The sequence below is a fragment of the Centropristis striata genome, chromosome 5, assembly GCF_030273125.1.
Source record: "Centropristis striata isolate RG_2023a ecotype Rhode Island chromosome 5, C.striata_1.0, whole genome shotgun sequence".
In the NCBI taxonomy this organism is placed as follows: domain Eukaryota; kingdom Metazoa; phylum Chordata; class Actinopteri; order Perciformes; family Serranidae; genus Centropristis; species Centropristis striata.
In genome coordinates, this window is record NC_081521.1 from 39331145 (window position 1) to 39351202 (window position 20058).

Sequence of the window (20058 nt, forward strand, 5' to 3'; positions counted from 1 at the left end):
AATGCACACATTACATTATGAACACATTTGTCAATGCAACGTTATTCAATCTCTTTGTCAAAAGCAGATTATGAAACACTGGGTCCTTGGGCATGGATGCATTAGAGCAAGGCAGGTACAACAGCACATTAAGAAAATGTCGCTCTCAGTCACAAATAGCTGTTTAAGCCACCTCTAATGTTAACAAAAAAAAGTCTAAAAAACAATTGACCTTAACCCCTCAGAGTTGAAGGGCCCATGGGGCTTAAAGTACTCAGCCCATCTTAAGTCCTGAAGATAAATTGAATGTTCAGTAAAAAGGCACCGTCATAGTAATCTTCAAGTGAATGTTTAGGCTGTTTTTTTTTTTTTAAACATGGCTTTTTAGGCCCCGTTTACACAAGGACGCTCGCGGGTGAAAACGACAAAATATTTTATGGGAAGTGCCTTTCGTTTAGACGGTGACGGCATTTTGGGGGCTTAAAGACGCAAAAATCTGAAACCACCCTCCAAAGTGGAAAAGTTAAATCCGCTCCTCCGTAGCGTGTCGTCTACACTGACAAGACACAAAACTCTGATCTGATCTGCTCACGTCACGTATGTGTTTACGTCACATACATGCTCCAGTACAGGAAATAAACAAACTTGGGATTATTTCCATGGTGGGACCTTCAAGCTGCTCTGGCAGCTCTAATAAACTTACAGGAGTCTTTCCACCAAATGTACAGGATATGTACAGATAGTATTAGTGAACAGAGAAGGATCTGGAATTACCTCCATCACATTCTGGATGCAGCAATTGGTCGGAGGCGAGCCAGACGGCTGTGAACGAGACCTGGGAGATCTAGTGATGGAGGAGAACTTTGTGGAAGGAGTAGCTGATGAAAATGTGTGGCGTGAAAACTTCTGCATGCCCAAAGATGCTCTTATGGCTTTAAGTGATGCCGCCTGGCTGCATACAATCCAATTTCACACACTTTTGCGTCACCGTATGCAGCAGATTTCCTCCCGAAAACGCTCGTCTAAACGAGGAATAAAAAGTGAAGACAAGACGCCACTTTTGCGTCTTCTGTTCAGACCGTCCTCGTGTGAACGGGGCCTTAGGCTCTGTTATTGACATGGCTGACTAAGCCTTTTGACTATGTGACAAAAATGCAAAATCACCTGGTCATAGTAGGCCCATTTGGTAATCCACCCATGACCTGTCTCTCTATCTTTGGTGGAAGTTTGGGTCAGACAGCACAAAATACACAGTATTTAAACTCATAGAAGAAGAGATATGTAAAGGAAAATCAAAACAAAATGTGAATATTTTAGACTACTAAAGCTACAGGCCATAATTTGTCTAAATCAAACTTGTTAGAAATACACACTCTAAAAATCTGCTGATATACACATCTAGTTGAACAGACATTTGCAGAACACATGATGATTGTGGGTTTTTTTAATGCTATTCACATCAATATTACATAAATGCATTCATACAAGCAGAAATAATTATGAAATAAATAATAAAAAAGCCCACGCATTTGAATATAAGAAATTGAAATTAAAATATCAGAAGAACAATGTGACATTATTAAATAAAAGTTCCCTGAAATAAATACATGTGGCATAATCAAAATATAATTCCCCTGAAATAAAAAAAATGTGGAATCACAAAATAAAAGTCCCCTAAAAATAAATAAAGTAGTAATTTGAAACATTTATGCTCATTTATATATTCCTTTATTCCATATCCATACTTCTTTACTTAAAAGCCTCTTTTTAATTTAATATGCATAATTATTTATTTAATATTGACCTAAATAGCTTTCCATAGTTTTTGATCATCTGTGCAAGCTTCCTTATATAGTATATTATTATTATTATTTTGTATATAGTATATTATTATTATTATTTTGTATATTTTGTATATTGTTAAATGTCTTTTCTTTGATTGTTTTTTATCTTATCTTAAAATCGTGTGCTTTTCTGCGGCTGTAACAAAGAAATTTCCCCGCTGTGGGATTAATAAAGTCAAATCTAAATCTAAATCTAAATCTTATACAAATACAAATGATCAACTAGTGCCTTATTAACAAGTATTTGCCATAGTTGATACAATTCCACTTAGTAGTAAATGCGACTTAAATTATCATGACTTAATTTTGTAATCAATAATCCCACAATACAAGGTCATTATTCATATCCTCTAAAATGGCACTGAAGAAAAAAAGTCTTGCATAATGCCAGCAGAGTGTAGAAGAATATTACTGAGCAGAATGTTGTCATATCAGAGCTGTGAAAGAAGATGAACTTTAGAGGAGTTTCCAAAATGAAGGTCATTGTAGGAGAGCAGGAATAACTGCTGGTGTGTTATTCAAAACCTCACATATGTGTCTTGATTGTGGATCAAGGTTATTATAGTTAACGAAAACTAGAATTGAAAAAACATTTTCGTTAACTGAAATAAAAATAAAAACTAGAGTTTTTAAAAAAACGCTAACTAACTGAAACTGTATTTTGTGGTTACAAAACTAACTAAAACTAACTACGATTATAGTGAAAATGTCCTTAGTTTTCGTGTTTGTCAACTTTTTTCATTCATAATTCAGTGTTTCTATTTGAACATGCAACACATGGTGAATATGTTTACTGAGACTGGGATGTTTACACTAGAACCAAAATTCAAAACACCAGAACTGTAAGAGTTAATAACCTAATTGGGGCTGAGATGATAAACCAAAGGAAATAAAGGAAACATTTATTATGACCACTTTGAATCTGGCAGCCAACATATAGCCCATTACAAAAAAACTAAAACTAATAAAAACTAAACTAAAACTAAGCATTTTCAAAAAATAAAAACTAAACTAAAACTAGAAAACTCACTCTAAAAACTAAAACTAACTGAATTTGAAAACAAAAATTCAAAACTATTATAACCTTGCTGTGGATGTGCTTTGATAGTTTCATATGGGGATCATGATTTAATTTGCTACCACTGAAACTCTTCACAGAGCGATGGGCTATCAGATGTTGCCTCAAGCTTTCATATGAAGACTTTTGGGAAGCCCATTTAATGTTGTGTTTTATCAATACAAATGGTGTAAAAGATATCAATATATCATATCAATGAAGTCTTGATAACATAATAAGTGGAGAACTTGCACACAATCAAAGTGTAGTCTCAGGTTCTTGTAAATTTCCCTCCATGTAGCTTTTCTGAATATCCCAGTATCCATTTATAAATATCAATATCTTGAATAGCGAATATGCATTTTAGGATTTAGTGAGCAGGAATCTATGCTAAACTGTGTATTAACTTTAGCTCTGTTTTTTAAATAAATAAACATGAAACAAAAAATAATTTTATCAATTAAAATTTTTAACAATTGAATTTTAAAAGATTTTTCTTGTGTAAATCCTGTGTTAAGTTTAAAAAAAAATTCAAATTAATAAATGCATTCTATAAAATGTTATGGCATTCATGAATTTAAATGATCCAAGCTCTACCCAAAACACATGGTATCCTCAAAATACAAAAAACGTTTGGTCATATTTAGAGAGTCTTTAATCAAGCTGATTACAAGGACACCATGTAATTGTGAATGGGAACTTTTTAATATGTAAACAAAAAGTGGTCACATTTTCTCACTTTTATTACAGCGAGGAAGTAATTGAATCATTCAGTAAAGAGCAGAAAAGCACACCAGTATTAATATTAATGGTAAAGAAGTTGTGTTTTATCCTTTATGACATCACCATGTCTAACAGGCCCTCTCTTTCATTTTTTTTTTTCTTTTTTCTTTTTTTTTTTTAATTAAATTATTTTTATTAACGAAGAAACAAAGAAAAGAACAGTGGATTACTTATTAGGAGCCACAATATGAAAACAAAACACTAAAACACAATTCTAGACAACAAAGACTCAGGAACATATTTACAAATTAGACAATGTACACACAAATAACATACAAAGAATAATATAAAGGATAACCACAACAACAAAAAATGAAAACAACGATACACCAGTACAAAGCCACACGGCGAAACCAGACAGACGACCAAAAACCTCTCTTTCATTTTCTGACCATGTCAATTACAGGTTTATTTACATATGTGTTTGCACATTGAAAATGAGCCTTTGTGTTTTCCTTTACTTATAATAATTACAGTACAGGGCCACTTTACTCAAAATTTCTGATAATAACAAACCTTCCATAGCAACAGAAAACATAAATAATTTCCCAGTCCTGGTTCATTTTAGCTTGGGAAAAGCATATATTTGTTTTTATTAATGGATCGCAAATTTGATCAATGGCTTTTTTTTTTCTACTTTCAACTCATATTCACATGTTGGTTTGTGTCACAGTTAAATCGTTCTTCATGTTCACTAAATCCCCTGCTATTCTTTTTTCTAACAGCTAAGGACAGCAAAGAGGTAGAGGCCGAAAGTGAAGCTGTTGCTCCGTCGAAAGAACCTCCAGAGGACTCCTCAACAGATCCTGCTCCCTTCTCACAGCCTGTCACTGAGTCAGCCCCAACACAGAGCCACTCTCAAGAAAAGGCAAAGGAGCCAATCAACAGTGGTGTGCCTAAGCAGCAGCAATCTGCAGAATCAGATTCTGGTAAAAAATCTAGTTTGTCTCCAGCTGCACAATCCCCATCTATCTCTGCTCCCAGACACCATGAAACAGGGGCCCTCATGGTTACTAAGACCACATACGTCATACCAAAGAAGCAGCCTATACCCCAGCCACCGTCCAGCCATGTGTTAGCCTCAACATCAGGCCTGAAGCCTTCTACAGCATCCATGCTGCTGAACGAAACCAGAAATCTGCTGGTGCCACCTGCACCCAGTGCTCCATCCTCTCGACCCTCGCAGCCCAATAACCAGGTCAGACAGAGCATCCAGCGCTCCCTCACCGGCATCCTGTTTAAAAGGTAAGAACTGTTTTACAGGCATGTATGAAAGTTCCGTCATTTACACATGTTAAACTTCAAATTGGACTTATAACTTATAACTTATGACTTATAATTTTAAAACAAGCCTTATGAAAATTTAAAGTGATGGTTTAAGGCAGGGGTGTCAAACTCAAATACACAATGGGCCAAAAATTAAAACTTGAATAAAATTGCGGGCCAACATTGAACAAATAAACCTTTTAATATATACCAAACATGTTTTGCTTTAACATTAAATATGGAGAACCAGCAACGCTTATAAACATACAATATATAACTAAATAGTGCAGACATGCAAAATCAAATTTCAAATAAAAACACATAAATGTCATTAATTTATTAAATAAAAATTAAATTAAAATCATATGCCTCTTTTCTATTTGCATCCTTCTGATTTAAATATCAAAATAAAGTTTTTCAACAGGTTAATACATTTAAAAATAAAATGACAATAATAAATCTAGTATTAGCGGTAAATTCGCCGTATAATACCGGCGGGTCAGCTTTTATAGTACAATCATATAATAATTTGGTATTGCCTCGCGGGCCAAATAAAATTACACTGCGGGCCAAATTTGGCCCGCGGGCCAGAGTTTGACACCCCTGGTTTAAGGAGTCAAAGTAGTGAATGCCAATACATTTAAATGTATACAAACAACATGGACATGTTTTGATATGCATGCAAATACAATACTTTAACCTACATCATCTTGGGGAAGACACACTATACATTCACGTTTTTATGACTGCAGTGTGTCTTTACTGACTAGATCACATACCTGTCAGTTATCTGTATTTCTGCATTTATGAACAGTTTGGGAACAGCATGTTCCACATATTATTCTAAATATGTGAGTAAATTCGTAGTTATCCTTCACAAAACAGATCATGGTTGAACATATTTGTGTAGTTACATCTTAATCTGTAAGAGCTGTGATGCACAAAAAAAATGTGACTAACTGCCTTTTCATTTCTCAAGGGTGAATGATTGTGAGGATCTGGATATGTCTGAGAATGACGTTGCTAAGCTTGTCGCGAGCATTGAGATGGAGATGTTCAACATATTTCGCAACACAGACAGCAAATACATGAACAAGTACAGAACTATAATGTTCAACCTGAAAGACCCAAGAAACAAGGTTTGTTTAAAATTGATACAACCCATTTGAAATTTGAATACTACTCACAATAATGCAGACATGTGTTACTGACAGCCTAATTATGGGTTCTCTTTAGGGTTTGTTGTATCGGGTTGTACATGGAGAAATCAGTTCCTTCAGACTGGCCAGGATGAGCCAGAAGGATATGCAGGCTATCAAAGCATCACAGCCAAGTGCAAAAGAAGTAACAGAGGTGAAGATTAATAGATAATAAACACAACAACCAAGACAATATCCAATATTATGCTTGAACTTGAAGTATTTGATCAGAAGTGATTATTTATTATTATGTGTATCTTGTGTGTATCTAGGTTAAGGATGCAGCTGCTAAAGCGACAAGTTCACTGCAGAAGCCTGAAGCAGTGAAGGTTGATCTGCCCAGTTTGAATCCTGCTCGACCCGATAGAAGCACGGTGTGTACTCACCTTATTTGCGTTCAATTGTTGGAATTTGTTAGACTTTTTGGTAACACTTTCTATGAAGACTACATCTATAGTGCATTATGAGTGCATTCGTAGTGAATTATAATGCTCATTATAATCAATCATAATGCATTATGACTGCACTCATAAACACATATAAAGCTTCATGATGCACTATATCAACAGTTATAAATATAGCTTATAATGACTTATAAATCCAAGTGTCTTATGAGTGCCCTTGACTGGTTATAAACTACAGGCTGACTGATGAGGCTTATAATACATTACAACTACTCATACCCCTCTATACACACACCTCAACAATCAATTGTTATAAGGACTCATAGGATGCCATAAGTATAAATAAATGATGAGTATGAGTATAGCTAATCATGATGTTTCATGATTCATCATGATTAGCTATACTGCATTATAGATGCGTCTATATGAACCTCACTTTACTTAAAGCATACATTGATCATTTATTTATACTTATGGCATCCTATGAGTACTTATAACAATTGATTGTTGAGGTGTGTGTATAGAGGGGTATGAGTAGTTGTAATGTATTGTAAGCCTCATCAGTCAGCCTGTAGTTTATAACTAGTCAAGAGCACTCATAAGACACTTGGATTCATAAGTCATTATAAGCTATATTTATAACTGTTGATATAGTGCATCATGAAGCTTTATATGTGTTTATGAGTGCAGTCATAATGCATTATGATTGATTATAATGAGCATGCACTATAGATGTAGTCTTCATAGAAAGTGTAACCGAGTTTTTATATTCTCATCATTATCTCTCCTGCTCTACATAAACATTTTTCACAAAATAACCAGAATGTTAGAATGTATTTTTGGCTTATGTTTGTGTTTGTGTCTATACAGGTTGCTTCTCAGGAACAGAAGAAAAGTCTTCCTGCTCCTGCTCTCAAGAGCAGAACAAGCCAGCCAAGCCAGGCCAGTGCTGTACCAGACATTCTTGCCTGCATGCTGAAGGACACAACATCAGAGCACAAAACTCATCTCTTTGACCTGAAATGCAAGATATGCACAGGTGAATAAAAAAATATGTTTTACAATAGCTGTGCAATACTCCAATACCAAGTAGACAATATAATCCAATGACCACCTATTGTTACTTTTAGTTTTTAAAATACTCATAAGTACTCATTCTTATTTCTTCCCAAAGGTCAAATGCTTGCTGGGGAAGAGGAGGAGCCTGTAAAGAAAAAACCTAAGGTTTTTGAAACAAGAGACAAGCATGAACCCTCTTGGAGAAAGACTGCAGGAGATGATTCCCCATTGCGGGCGCCACCTGACTCACCAGACATGGATTCTCCAACATCATGCCTTATTGATCCATCATCCCGCCTTATAATTGACGCTCCACCATTGACTATAGTCGAGTCCCCTGCTTCCCCAATAATGGACTCTCCAGCCTCCCCTGCTTTAGAGTCTCCAGCTTCCCCTATCATGGAGTCCCCTGCGTCCCCAAAGCCAGACACTCCTAGAACTACTACACAAAAGAGAGCATACACACCAGTTGTGATCCCTGCTGTCTCCACAGTAACAATCACAAGACGTGACCCTCGCACTGCAGCAAGCAGGTTCTCTGCTTCATCTAGTGGCACCCCTGGTCCCAGTAACACAACCCATAATAAATCAGTCCCTTATGCTCCTTTTAAAGACATTATCTCTGCAACGCCCTCAGCCCCTGCCTCCTCACAACCACCCACCAAACCCTTACCTAAATCTATCTTAATGAAGCCATCTTCCTCTGCTGATCCCAGACTCTACAGCACATCATCAAGGTATTTAAAGAATCTATCCTGTTTTAGGTGGTAAACATTTGAGCAAAATCTGCATATGTAAATATGCCTGTCTTTGTACCATTGTGTTTTGTGTCTCAGGACTGTGATCTCCGAATCCCCAGCTGATGGTGAGACGTCTCAGTTCTTGGCTAAGCAAGATGTAGTGTGGAAAGGCTTCCTTAACATGCTGAGTGTAGCCAAGTTTGTCACCAAGGGATATCTGGTTTCAGGATGTGCTGAAAATCTAAAACTGGTACAGTACTGCACAATAATAACTTTTTGTTTTATTAAAGGTGCTGTACACGATATTCAGAACATGAATAGAGCAGTAAACAAGTATTTGCTATGTAAAGATATCGTGGAGTAATGGTGTTCTGACCAGAAAATGAAGTCACCCTACCTCTGTGTGTTGTAATTTGTTGCTGGCCCAGCCGTGCATCCATATAAGTTCATGTGAGTACCCACTGCGTGAAAATGGGATCAGAGCCATCTGTATGCTTACGTATATGATGAGCTGAGAATGAGAGCCATGTGGAGGCAACCCCTCCTCAGAATCTGAATCATAGCTCTGAATGTCATGTACAGCACCATTAAAAAGATCTGTCGTTGGGGTCAGTTGAATCGACAAAGATACAATACATTTTTTTTCTCCTATGTGTAGGATCTACCTGATACCATACAAATCGGAGGACGAATTCTGCCTCAAACAGTGTGGGACTATGTTGAAAAACTAAAGAGCTCTGTTACAAAGGCAAGCAATGCATTTAGTCTTTCTTTCTGAGTGTTGAACAAAAATGTTGGAAATCTGTTAATATTTTACATCTTCTTTTTTGTCTTTTGCTTATTAGGAATTATGTGTGATTCGGTTTCACCCCGCAACAGAAGAGGAAGAGGTGGCCTATGTCTCCCTGTTTTCCTATTTCAGCAGCAGAGGTCGTTTTGGTGTGGTCGCCAATGGTAGCCGTTCCATCAAGGATGTATACCTTGTCCCACTCAGTGGAAAGGACTCAATCCCATCCATACTGCAACCTCTTGATGGACCAGGTGTGATACTGCTTTGATTACCACTTCATTACCAAGTCCTTTAAAATAAACATGCATTATTGGGCTTGGGCGACCAAATGAATCTTTTTCCTCTTAATAATTTAAGTGGGTTAGAATGTGGGGGGATGACAGGGGGAGCTGTTCTATCTACTGAAAAAGACATTCACAAATATCCCCAATAAAACACCATCATTCACTTTGTACAAAGTAACCCACTTCCTTCTATAAGATGCATAAATGTTAGCGTTTTGCCCAAATAGTACCCAGAAAATGCCTGAAAAATAACAAAAGTAATGATATTGAAAAGTGTGTTAGCTGTAAGTCGCTGAAGGTTTTTTTAAATCAGATTTTCCTTTATGAAGAAAGAACAACAAAACATAAAGGAAAACCTGAAAACATGTTTAGGTTATATCTTAATATTTTATGTGATGTCAATGCTTTCAAGCAAGTTGATTTATTACATTTGTAGATTATTAGATTCATAATTGTATTTATATACAAACTGTATTATATGAGTATACATAGTTTTTTTTAAAGAAATGTCCAGCTCAAATACCAATATATTTTGAAAATCTGAATAAGTGTCTCAGTTGTCTGAAAAAAATTGTAAAGCATTTACAAAAAAAAAATATAACAATGGAGAGCCATTTGTCAATACTAATATAGACCTGTTCTAATGATTTATTTATTTCACTATTTCTTTCAGGGCTTGAAAAAAACAGGCCTAATCTTCTTCTGGGTCTAGCAGTCATCCAGAAGGCAAAACGTCCAGGAAGCTTGCCTCAGGAAATTGAAGAGAAGAGACCAAAAGTTCACATGTCCAAGGACCCTACGTGGATCCCAAAACCCCCAGTTCTTTATGGTTCTGACAAATTGGAGATATTCCAACCCTACGATCCAGAGACTCCTGCTAGCACCACCCCTCCTGGCTCCCCACCTTGCCCGGCGTCACCATCAGACTCTTCCTCATCCAGCTCAGTTACCATACCGTCTAGTTTGACTTCCACTAAAACAAAACCTCCTGTTTCTACCTCAACTGCTGCTGATTCCAGTCAGTCCACATCTAATAGCACCTCTGACAAAAATCCCACAACTGCTCCCAGTAATAAGACACCGCTGCAGACTATCTTGAAGTGTTTGTTCCACAATAAGGAAACTGACTCTGTGGTCTCTTCTGTTGAAACTTCAACAACAACAACGGTTGCTGTTAAGAAGGTCCCAGTGTTTTCCCAGATGTCAGACTCAATGGCGGATCCGATTGTTCAGCAATATGGACAGAAATCAAAAGTAAAAAAAATAGAGGAAGAAGAAGAAAATGACTTTGACCGACCATATGACCCAGAAGAGGAGTATGATCCAGCTATGGGATATGGAATGGTTGGTCTAAAGAGCATAGAAACAACTAAGGCAGATGGCCCTGTAGTATCAGACATTGTAGACGATGATGTGGCCTATGATCCAGAAGACGAGACCATCTTTGCTGATATTCAAAGTAATGTTGTGACAAAGCCCCCTGTTCCAACTCAAACATCAGATTCTCCATCATGCCCAACCACGATTTCCACCCAGATTGTAACGCCAGCTCCCATCTCCACTCCAGTGCAAGCCTCCACCCCTGCTGGAGCATTGCAGAACATTCCTACGGGCACTGTGGTTGTCTCAGCTGCAACACTAACTGAACAACAGCGGATGCTTGAAGAGCTAAATAAGCAGATTGAAGAGCAAAAACGGCAGTTGAAAGAGCAGGAAGAGGCACTTCGTCAACAGAGAGAGGCTGTGGGTATGTTCATGGCTCACTTTTCTGTTAGTGATACCCTGATGTCTCCCCCCCAAAAATCTTTGCCTGTCAGTCAACTGTCAGAATCAAAAGACAAGATCCACAACCTTACAGCGACTGTGGAAAGTTCAAATGTGGATTCACAAAGTGATAAGCTAGAAGACACAACTGCAATCCCTAATTTAGAAAATGATAAAGATACTCTTACACAACAAGATGAAACACAAAAAAATGATAAGGAAAGTGACAAATATTCCTCTGCTGGAGAAATCATAGATTCTGATGTAGCTTATGATCCTGAGGATGAATCACTTTTTGATGAAATTCAAGATGATGTATTTCAAGAAGGCAGTATAAAGTCTCGTGACTCGTCTTTGTCTAGAACAGGCCGTAGTTCCAGCCGCAAAGGCACTCCTCTGAATTCATACCACAGCAGAAAACGAAGACATTCACCAAAGAAGCGGAGTCATCGTGAAAGGGACCGGCATGGAAGTCCTTCAAGAAGGTCACATCAGCGTTCTCCTTCACATTCACGGAGACGCAGAGAAAGGGATAGGCAAAGAAGAGGTGATAGGGAGAGGTCAAGGCATGGAACTAGAGATCAGACTGAACGCCAAGTTCGCCACCGTAAAGAGCATACCACACGCCGACATTCTCATGGGCATAGAAGATCCCCATCATATCCTCGAAAAAAAGACTCAGGGTCTCTTTCGCCAAAACAGCACAGAGGACTTTCACCACAAGTTCCTGAGAAATCAAAACCTTTAAGTGTTTTGAGTAATACTCAAGACACTTCTGACTCCGTTGGACAGTTTGTAGAGAGTAATACATCACCATTTACCTCAGTTACTTTTAAAAATGACCCTGATGGGCGTCAGCTAAAAAGTAATGTTGTTGAGAGCACTGATAAAGGCATTTCTCCCTGTCCACATGAACTTCACAATGTGAAGCTTGAGACTTCAGAATCACCTATATCGCAGGAGTTTCAAAAGCCTTCAGTCAGTGTCCATGACAACAGAGGTAGTGGTTCTTCTACACAAATGGATAAACCCTCTAAACAGGAAATGATGTTTCTAGACAAACTTGACAGTACAGTTCCATTAAGAGAAATTGATCCGCCTATTCGAGATTCTCCTCAGAGTCCAGATCCAGAGCCACAGTTTGTAAAACCTAGCAATATAGAACATATTGGCTCTGTTAAGACTGAGGAAATCAATGATCCTGAGACACATACCAGTGTCACAGTACAAAATGTCAAAGTTGAAAATAATTGTATGCCTACTTGTGGCGAAGCAGCAGTGTCCAATATACTGTGGCCTGCTGTTAGCCCAATACCAAATGTCAGAAATATGGATTTTAGAGCCCCAAATCCAGAAGGCCCTGGGGCCACAGATAAAGGTATGATTGAGACAGACAAACGGATGGAAAGTGGAAGTCCATGCTTTAAGCATTCAAATCGAGCTACAGGCTCAGATATTCAGAATGTAGAACCTGGTATGAGTGCTCCAGGTATTAGGGATGCAGGATCAGATATGAAGGAATTTGGACATAGGGGACCACAGATAGATCTTAGAGGAACAGTAATTGGATTCCCAGGGCCTGATATGAGAGGTCCAGCCATGCAAGGCATAAATCCCAACATTTGGGGTCCTGGATCACACAGACAAGATCTGTCTAGTATGCAAGGCATGAACCCAGGTCAAAGCCCTCATATGAGACACAGTGAACCAGCAATGAGAATACAAATGCCTGTACCAGCTGTTACAAATTCAGCAGCTATGCATCATCAAAGTCTGGAAAACCCAGATGGCAGGCCAAATGTTTTAGAAAAAGGGAGAGATCAATCATTTGATGGTCCACAGATCAAAGGTAAAGCTCCAGATATTATAGAAAGAGAAAGAAGCCAAAAAGATAGAGGTGAAAGTCCATATACTGGGGGTATGAGATCTGCTTTGGGTGAAGGTGTACAAGATCCAAATATAAGGAGACCAGGTCCCTTTTTTAGGGGCTCTTTAAGAGGTGAATGGCAATCAAAGCATGATGGCAGTCCAGTTTCAGAGGAAAGGGAGTCTCTGAAAAGGGGTTTTCAGACACATGGAGGTCCTGAGAGGTTTTTTGATTCAAATGCAACTATGAATTCAGAGGGTAGAGTTCAGAGAGCAGATAGACTATCCCCAGCAATGACCGATGAAAGGCAGGGTCAACTAAAAGGGCTTGACCTACCCATGAGAGTACCAGGGCCAAACATACATTATGAAAGTGGTGGGTCAATCATGTCCTGCACTGGACAAGACAGTAGTGGGTCTAAAGAACATTTCAAGGAGCCACAGCCGGATATTAGGACTGAAAGGACATCGTATGGCCCTGACATGAGAGAATCAAAAACGATGCATGAATTCAGAAGGCCAAGTATAACAGAAATAAGTTATATTGGACCTGGTAGTATGGGTGTTTTAGATACAAGCTGTAATAATATGCCACATGTTACAAATCCAGATTTGAGGGGTCCAGGACCAGGTGTCCCTGGTATAAGTAGTCAGGGGAGTCAAAATAAGGGTCTGGGTCCACATATGAGGGGTACAGATTGGAATGATCCAAGGTCAGATAGGAGAGAATCAGGCCCAGTCAGGGGAAGGCCATTTATAAAAGACGAAAGCAGAGTCCCTCAGCCTGATAGGAGAGATCCAAACATGGAGAGCCAGGGTCCTGACAGTAGAGGTGTTGGAGATCTAGACTTTAGAGGACCAGGGTCTGAAATGAGATGTCCAAACATGGTGGACCTTAGGCATGACAGGAGAGGACCAGGAGGTCCAGATTTCATGGTACCAGAGCCAAAAAGGAGAGGTTTGGACAATGTAGGACCTGGCATGCAAGGAGCAGGGGGTCCAGACTTTGCTGGACCAGTTCTTGAGAAGAGATGTGTACCAATGGACATGAAAGGACCGGCAACTCAAGATTTCAAGGGGCCATGGCCTGAAAGGAGAGGTCCTGATATGGTGCATCCTGTGACTGACAGGCGAGGACCTGGATTTCCAGATTTCAGTGAACCAGGGCCTGAAGGGAGAGGTCCAGTTATGGAGGGTCCTGGGCCTGACAGGAGAGGACCTGGAGGTCCAGATTTCAGGGGACTGCCACCTGACTGGAGAGGTCCAGCTATGGAGAGTACTGGGCCTGACAGAAGAGGACCAAGAGGTCCAGATTTTAGGGGACCAGGGCTTGAAAACAGAGGCTTATCTATTGAGGGTCCTGAACCTGCCTGGAGAGGACCTGGAGGACCAGATCTCAGAAGACTAGGACCTGAAAACAGAGGTCCAGTTATGGAGTTTCTTGGGTCTGACAGGAGAGAACCAGGAGGTCCAGATTTCAGGGGACCAAGGCCAGAAAACAGCGGTTTATCTATGGAGGGTCCTGGGCCTCCGAGGAGAGGACCTGGAGGATCAGATTTCAGAGGACCAGGGCCTGAAAAGAGAGGTCCAGTTATGGAAGGTCCTGGACCTGACAGGAGAGAACCTGGAGGTCCAGGATTCAGGGGGCCAGAGCCTGAAAGGAGAGGTCCAACTATGGAGGGTCCTGGAGGCGGCAGGAGAGGTCCTGGAAGTACAGATTTCAGGGGGCCAGGACCTGAAAGGAGAGGTCCAGCTATGGAAGGTCCTGGACCTGACAGGAGAGAACCTGGAGGTCCAGGATTCCGGGGACAAGGGCCTGAAAGCAGAGGCGTATCTATGCAGGGTCCTGGGCCTGACAGAAGAGGGCCCGGAGGTCCAGATTTCAGGGGACCAGGGACTGAAATGAGAGGTCCACATATAGAGGGTCCTGGATCTAATATAAAAGGACCAGGTCCAGATTTCAGGGGATTTGGGCATGAGGCCAGAGGTTTATCAGTGGAGGGTCCTGGGCCTGAAAGAAGAGGTCCTGGGGGTCCAGATTTCACAGTACCAGGGCATGAAAGGAGAGGTCCTTCTATGGAGGGTCCTGGGCCTGACAGGAGAGGACCTGGGGGTCCAGATTTCAGGGGACCAGGTCCTGAAAGCAGAGGTCCAGCTATGGAAGGCCAAGGACCTGATGGGGGAGGTCCTGCAATGGATGGTCAGTGGCCTGATAGAAGAGAATCAGAATTTCCAGGTGGGCGAGGGCATGAAAGGCGAGGTCACACTATGGACAGTCAAGTGCCTGATAGAAGAGGACCAGGAGGTCCAGATTTCCAGAGACCTGGTCCTGATAGGAGAGGTCTAGCCATGGATAGAATAGGGCCTGACAGGAGAGGACCTGGAGGGCCAGAGTTCAGAGGGCCTGGGTGTGAAAGGAGAGGCCCCTCTAATGAGCACCCGGGGCCTGACAGGAGAGGACCAGGAGATCAAAATATGAGTGGACTGGGTCCTGACAGGAGAGGACCATATCCCAGGGGTCCTGAGCCTGACTTCACTGGACTGGGGCCTGAAAGAATTGGTCCAGGTATAGAAAGTTCAGGGCCTCAAAGTAGAGGACAGGGAGGACCAAACTTTAGGGGTCCTGGGCCAGAAAGTGGACAATCAATTATTGATGGCCCGGGGCCTGACAGGAGAGGACCAGACACCTGGGGACCAAGACCAGCAAGACCACGTCTAGGTATGGAGGGTCTAGGGCCAAACAGACGAGTGCCACGAGGACCAAATTTAAGAGGGCCAGGGCCTGAAGGAAGGCCTCAAGAGATGGAGGGATCAGAAAAAAGCAGGAGCTTTCCAGGAGGTCCACAGTTTAGGGGTTTTGAGACAGAAGAAATAACCCCAGATATGGAGTGCCCAGAGTCTGAAAGAAGAGGTCCACACAGAGGAATGAGGCCTGAAAGAGCTATTATGGATGGTCACAGGCCTAGGATGAAACATCCAAGAGGTCCAGATTTTAGAGGACCAGATGAAAGTAGAGTTCTAGACATGGAGAGATCAGAGCCTGGCAGACAGGAACCGCAAGGCTTCATGGAGCCTGGACCTAAAAGAAGATGTCCAGAAATAGAGGGCCCAGGACCAGATTGGAGAAGATCAGATGGTCCAGATTGTAGAGGTCCAGGCATCAGGCAGAAAGGTCCAAATACAGATGGCCCAAGGCATATAAGAGATGACTGGGGAGGAGCTGACTTTGGAGGCTCAGAACCTATTCAAGAGAGCCCACATATAGAGGGCCAAGGAAACGATAGAAGAGGTCGAAACTTGAGGGGTTCAAGGCCAATGAGAGGAAGCAGTAGAGGACCAGGGCAAGATATGAGCAGTCTAAATCGGGGAGACGGATGGAAAGGCCCAAATTTCATGGGCTCTGCACCTGATAGAAGAGGCACAGACACAAGCGAACAATGGCCAGATGGAAGAGGGCCCAATATGGAGGCTGTGGGAGATGAAAGACAATGTTCAGGAGATTATTGGAAAAGACATGGCAACAGGGGTCCAGGCACCATCCAAGGAGGTCCAAGTGAGCAAGTTCATGAACATAGAAGGCAAGGTCCTTGTAGAGGACCAAGGTCCATAAATGAAAGACCAAATATGCCATTTCCTGTGGCAATTCCAGGAGATGATGGGATTGGGCCTGGTTGCAGGGATCCCGGGTTTGTGCAGGGTGACTCTGATATGGGAGGACCTGGAAATGGATGGAGAGAGCCTGACAAGGGGGGGGCTGGACCATTTTTTAGTAGGGAAAGAGATGCAGAAAATAGAGGACAAGGCCATGATAGGAGAGGTCCAGGCATGAGGGAACCATCATCAGATATAAGAGGGGATCCAGATATGGGGAATGACTGGAGGCAGACAGACTTTAGGGGTAATATGAGAGGGCCAAACATGGAAGGGCCTGGGGTTCATAGGAGAGGTCCCAGAGGTCCAGATTCAAGATGCTCAGGACCTGAAAACAGAAATTTAAACACAGAAGGAATAGGGACTGATGGGAGGTTTTCAGATTGTGGGGGACGAGGATCTGAAAGGCAAGGTGTAGACATGGAAAGCCCTGTAATGAATAGACAGCGATTTGAGCATGATTTTAGGAGGGAAAATAGGGGTCCAGACCTGAGAAGGCTGCGGCCTGTAAGGGGGCCACAACCTGAAAATTCAGATATAAGACATGAGCCTGGGAGGTGGGATGCAAATACTGAGATCCCTGGAACCGTTCAAAGAGGTCCAAACATGATGGGCCCAAGTTCTAGGGGATCTGAGCAACCCATGAAAGATGAAACTCAGTGGTCAGATATAAGGGGCCCAGGGTGTGAAAGCACAGGACCAGACATGGCAGCAACATCTCATTTCAATAGTCCACATCAAGTTAAGAGAATCCAAGGCCCTAGTGATCCACATTTTATGCCATACAATGGACCCCTAGGTCCAACTCAAAATAGTAGAGAAAACTCATGTCCTGGTTTTGACAATATACAAAATCAGCAAGCAGTAAAACCCCAGAGACACAGAGCTGCCTTACTTCCAACTCCAGCAGAAGGTCTCATACGCTTCCCTAATCGTATGATCAACAAACCTGATGTCTTCAGCCCCAAACCAAAACAAATGGGTCATCCAACAGACAGGGATTGGAGTAGAGGTAGATCAATAAGTCGAGAAAGAGAGTTGGTCAAAGGGCAAAAACAGGAGCAGGAGAAAAGTCCTGCTGATAAAATAAGTACCCCTGTAGATGCACACACAGAGGGTGGAGAAGGTATAAAGGAAGCAGGAAATGAAACAGATGGACAGGGTGGGGCAGCCAAGTAGGACACAGGTATGACATCTTAATATATTAACCTTTCTGGACAGTAAGGCTGTCCAGCTGGAAATATCATATTGGATAGAGAAACTACAGTTTCATTATGACACACATTGAACGTTTTTCTTAAGGAAAGTGGTTATCAATGTGTTATTGAAATTTCATCAAGACCTACAGGCAAAGCCATGTGAAGGATCGGACATTATAGCTTAATCTGAAAATGCCCAGACATTTGAGTTCTAGCAAGTCCTAGTTGGTCTAGTATTTCAAGTAGATGCATTTATTTTTGTTATTTGATTATGACTAAATGCCTCTTAAATTTTCCATTCACTTGTAAATTGAATCAATGTGACAAATAGTAGGACATGTTTTGTGCAGAAAATGTACAGTTTTATGTTTCTTTGTTTTTTAACATAGCCATAGTGTTGTTATTGAAGCCTTGGCCTGGCTCTTATGTTCGGATGATTAAAATGGCATGTTTCGTTGTTATTTTAGAATGTAAGAAGTCAATAAATGATGTATACATTTTTAAAAGTGTGGTTCTCATATCTGTTATTTAAAAAAAAAAATACTACTAAAATTTACTTAAAGTAAAAAAAAAGTCAACATGCTGAAAAATGCCCATGCCAGTGTTATAGGATTGTAAACATGATGCATTCATGTGCAAGTGCAATTTTACTGCTTTTTAAGGTAATTCATTACAATGTTAATTCCCAAATCAACTATAGCAGCTGTAGCTGTGTAATTGAGTAAAAAGAAATACAGAAAAGCATGAAATATCATATACAAGTACAGCATTTTGAGTAAAACATTCCATCACTAAATATATACATTTGGTCAGTATTGTAAGTCAAAATAACATGGGATGAATCATAACAAACACTAATTTGTTTCCAGGTTTCTTAACCCATTGATGCCTTAAACTGCCTGTAAAACCTTTGGGCGATTTTAAAATAAGCCCCTGAAACCTGAAGTTTTTCTGGAAATTCAACAGAAGTGTCAATGCTTCTACTAAATAATAGATTTTTCAGCCTCTGTAGCAGATAGAAATGAAATTCAAAAAGTATTTGAGAGCTTATACAAATACTACAAAACGACGTATCCGCTTTCCAGGCTTCAATGGGTTAAGGGCTCTTGCTGTGGTAAGCAGGTGCGCATCAACAATGGATTAGCAAGGGAGAGAAAGTCCTTGGAAGATAATGTTAATAGAGGACTGAATCTGACTGTAGCAACATTGTCTCTCATATAATCCTCCACCTCCTGCACAGCTCATGTCTTACCAAAGGGGGGCGACAGCATGCAAACAAATCTTCAGACTATCTTCATGCATCACAGTATCAAGGATCTCATGATCAAGCTTTGGTAACTGCAGAGGTGAAGTGTAACTAAGTACTTTGGCTCAAAACCTAACTTAAGTACAAGTTTGAGGTATTTTATACTATTCTGTTTAAATTTATACTTAATTTCAGAGGGAAACTTTCACTTTTGACTCCACCACATTTATCTGATATAGTTCAGATAAATGCAGATAAACCTTATTTTAACAATAGAGAAACGAAATATCATACTTGCTTTTAGGATAGTAACATTCCATCAACAGTATGTGATAGCATGGTTAAACTACTTTGTGTAATGTTGAACAATGTAACCTGTAAAGTTAAAATTACAAAATGATCTGGAGAAAAAAAAACACTTTGAAAGAACAAATGTTTCTACTTTATTACATAAACTTCTGCAGGTTGTTGAGATATGTGTAAAGGTAATACTCATAATAGTTTATATGACCATAGTTTATATAAAGTTTATATAACCTTTTTTCAATAATATAGAAACTACAATAACCTATAGGTTACTGGTAAATGTATGTCTTAACAACATGTTCTAAATGCTTCACATAATTTTAGACCGTATAGCTTAATTTTAAATAACAAAAATGAACTGGGGGAAAGATCTCCCTTGATAGATGTTTTCTACTCCACTTACAATTGAAAGCTTTGCAGGATGTTTATATGATTGCAAATGTGGCCTTATAACTTTTTTTTACAAACCAAGTATTATAATAACCTATAGGTTTTCACTATGGCATTTATGTGTAAACAGGATTTTACAGTTTTATAGCTGGGCAAATTGTTTATATAATGTAAGACCATGTAGCTTAATTTAAAATCACAAAATGAATCAGAAAAACACTCTTGGATAGT

The 20058-nt window shown here is 40.2% G+C and overlaps 1 protein-coding gene across 1 annotated transcript in view; it reads left to right on the top strand.

Moving 5' to 3' along the window:
- Positions 1–18385, top strand: part of si:ch73-181d5.4 (uncharacterized) — a 45766-nt gene extending 27381 nt beyond the window's left edge. Inside the window, exons 8-17 of the mRNA XM_059332948.1 lie at positions 4389–4908; positions 5909–6068; positions 6166–6282; positions 6401–6502; positions 7403–7571; positions 7707–8328; positions 8428–8581; positions 8990–9079; positions 9177–9372; positions 10079–18385. Of these exons, the coding sequence (XP_059188931.1) occupies positions 4389–4908; positions 5909–6068; positions 6166–6282; positions 6401–6502; positions 7403–7571; positions 7707–8328; positions 8428–8581; positions 8990–9079; positions 9177–9372; positions 10079–17865 (9917 nt within the window). The 3' untranslated portion in view covers positions 17866–18385. The remainder of the gene's footprint in view (positions 1–4388; positions 4909–5908; positions 6069–6165; positions 6283–6400; positions 6503–7402; positions 7572–7706; positions 8329–8427; positions 8582–8989; positions 9080–9176; positions 9373–10078) is intronic.
- The last annotated feature ends 1673 nt before the right edge of the window (positions 18386–20058 follow it).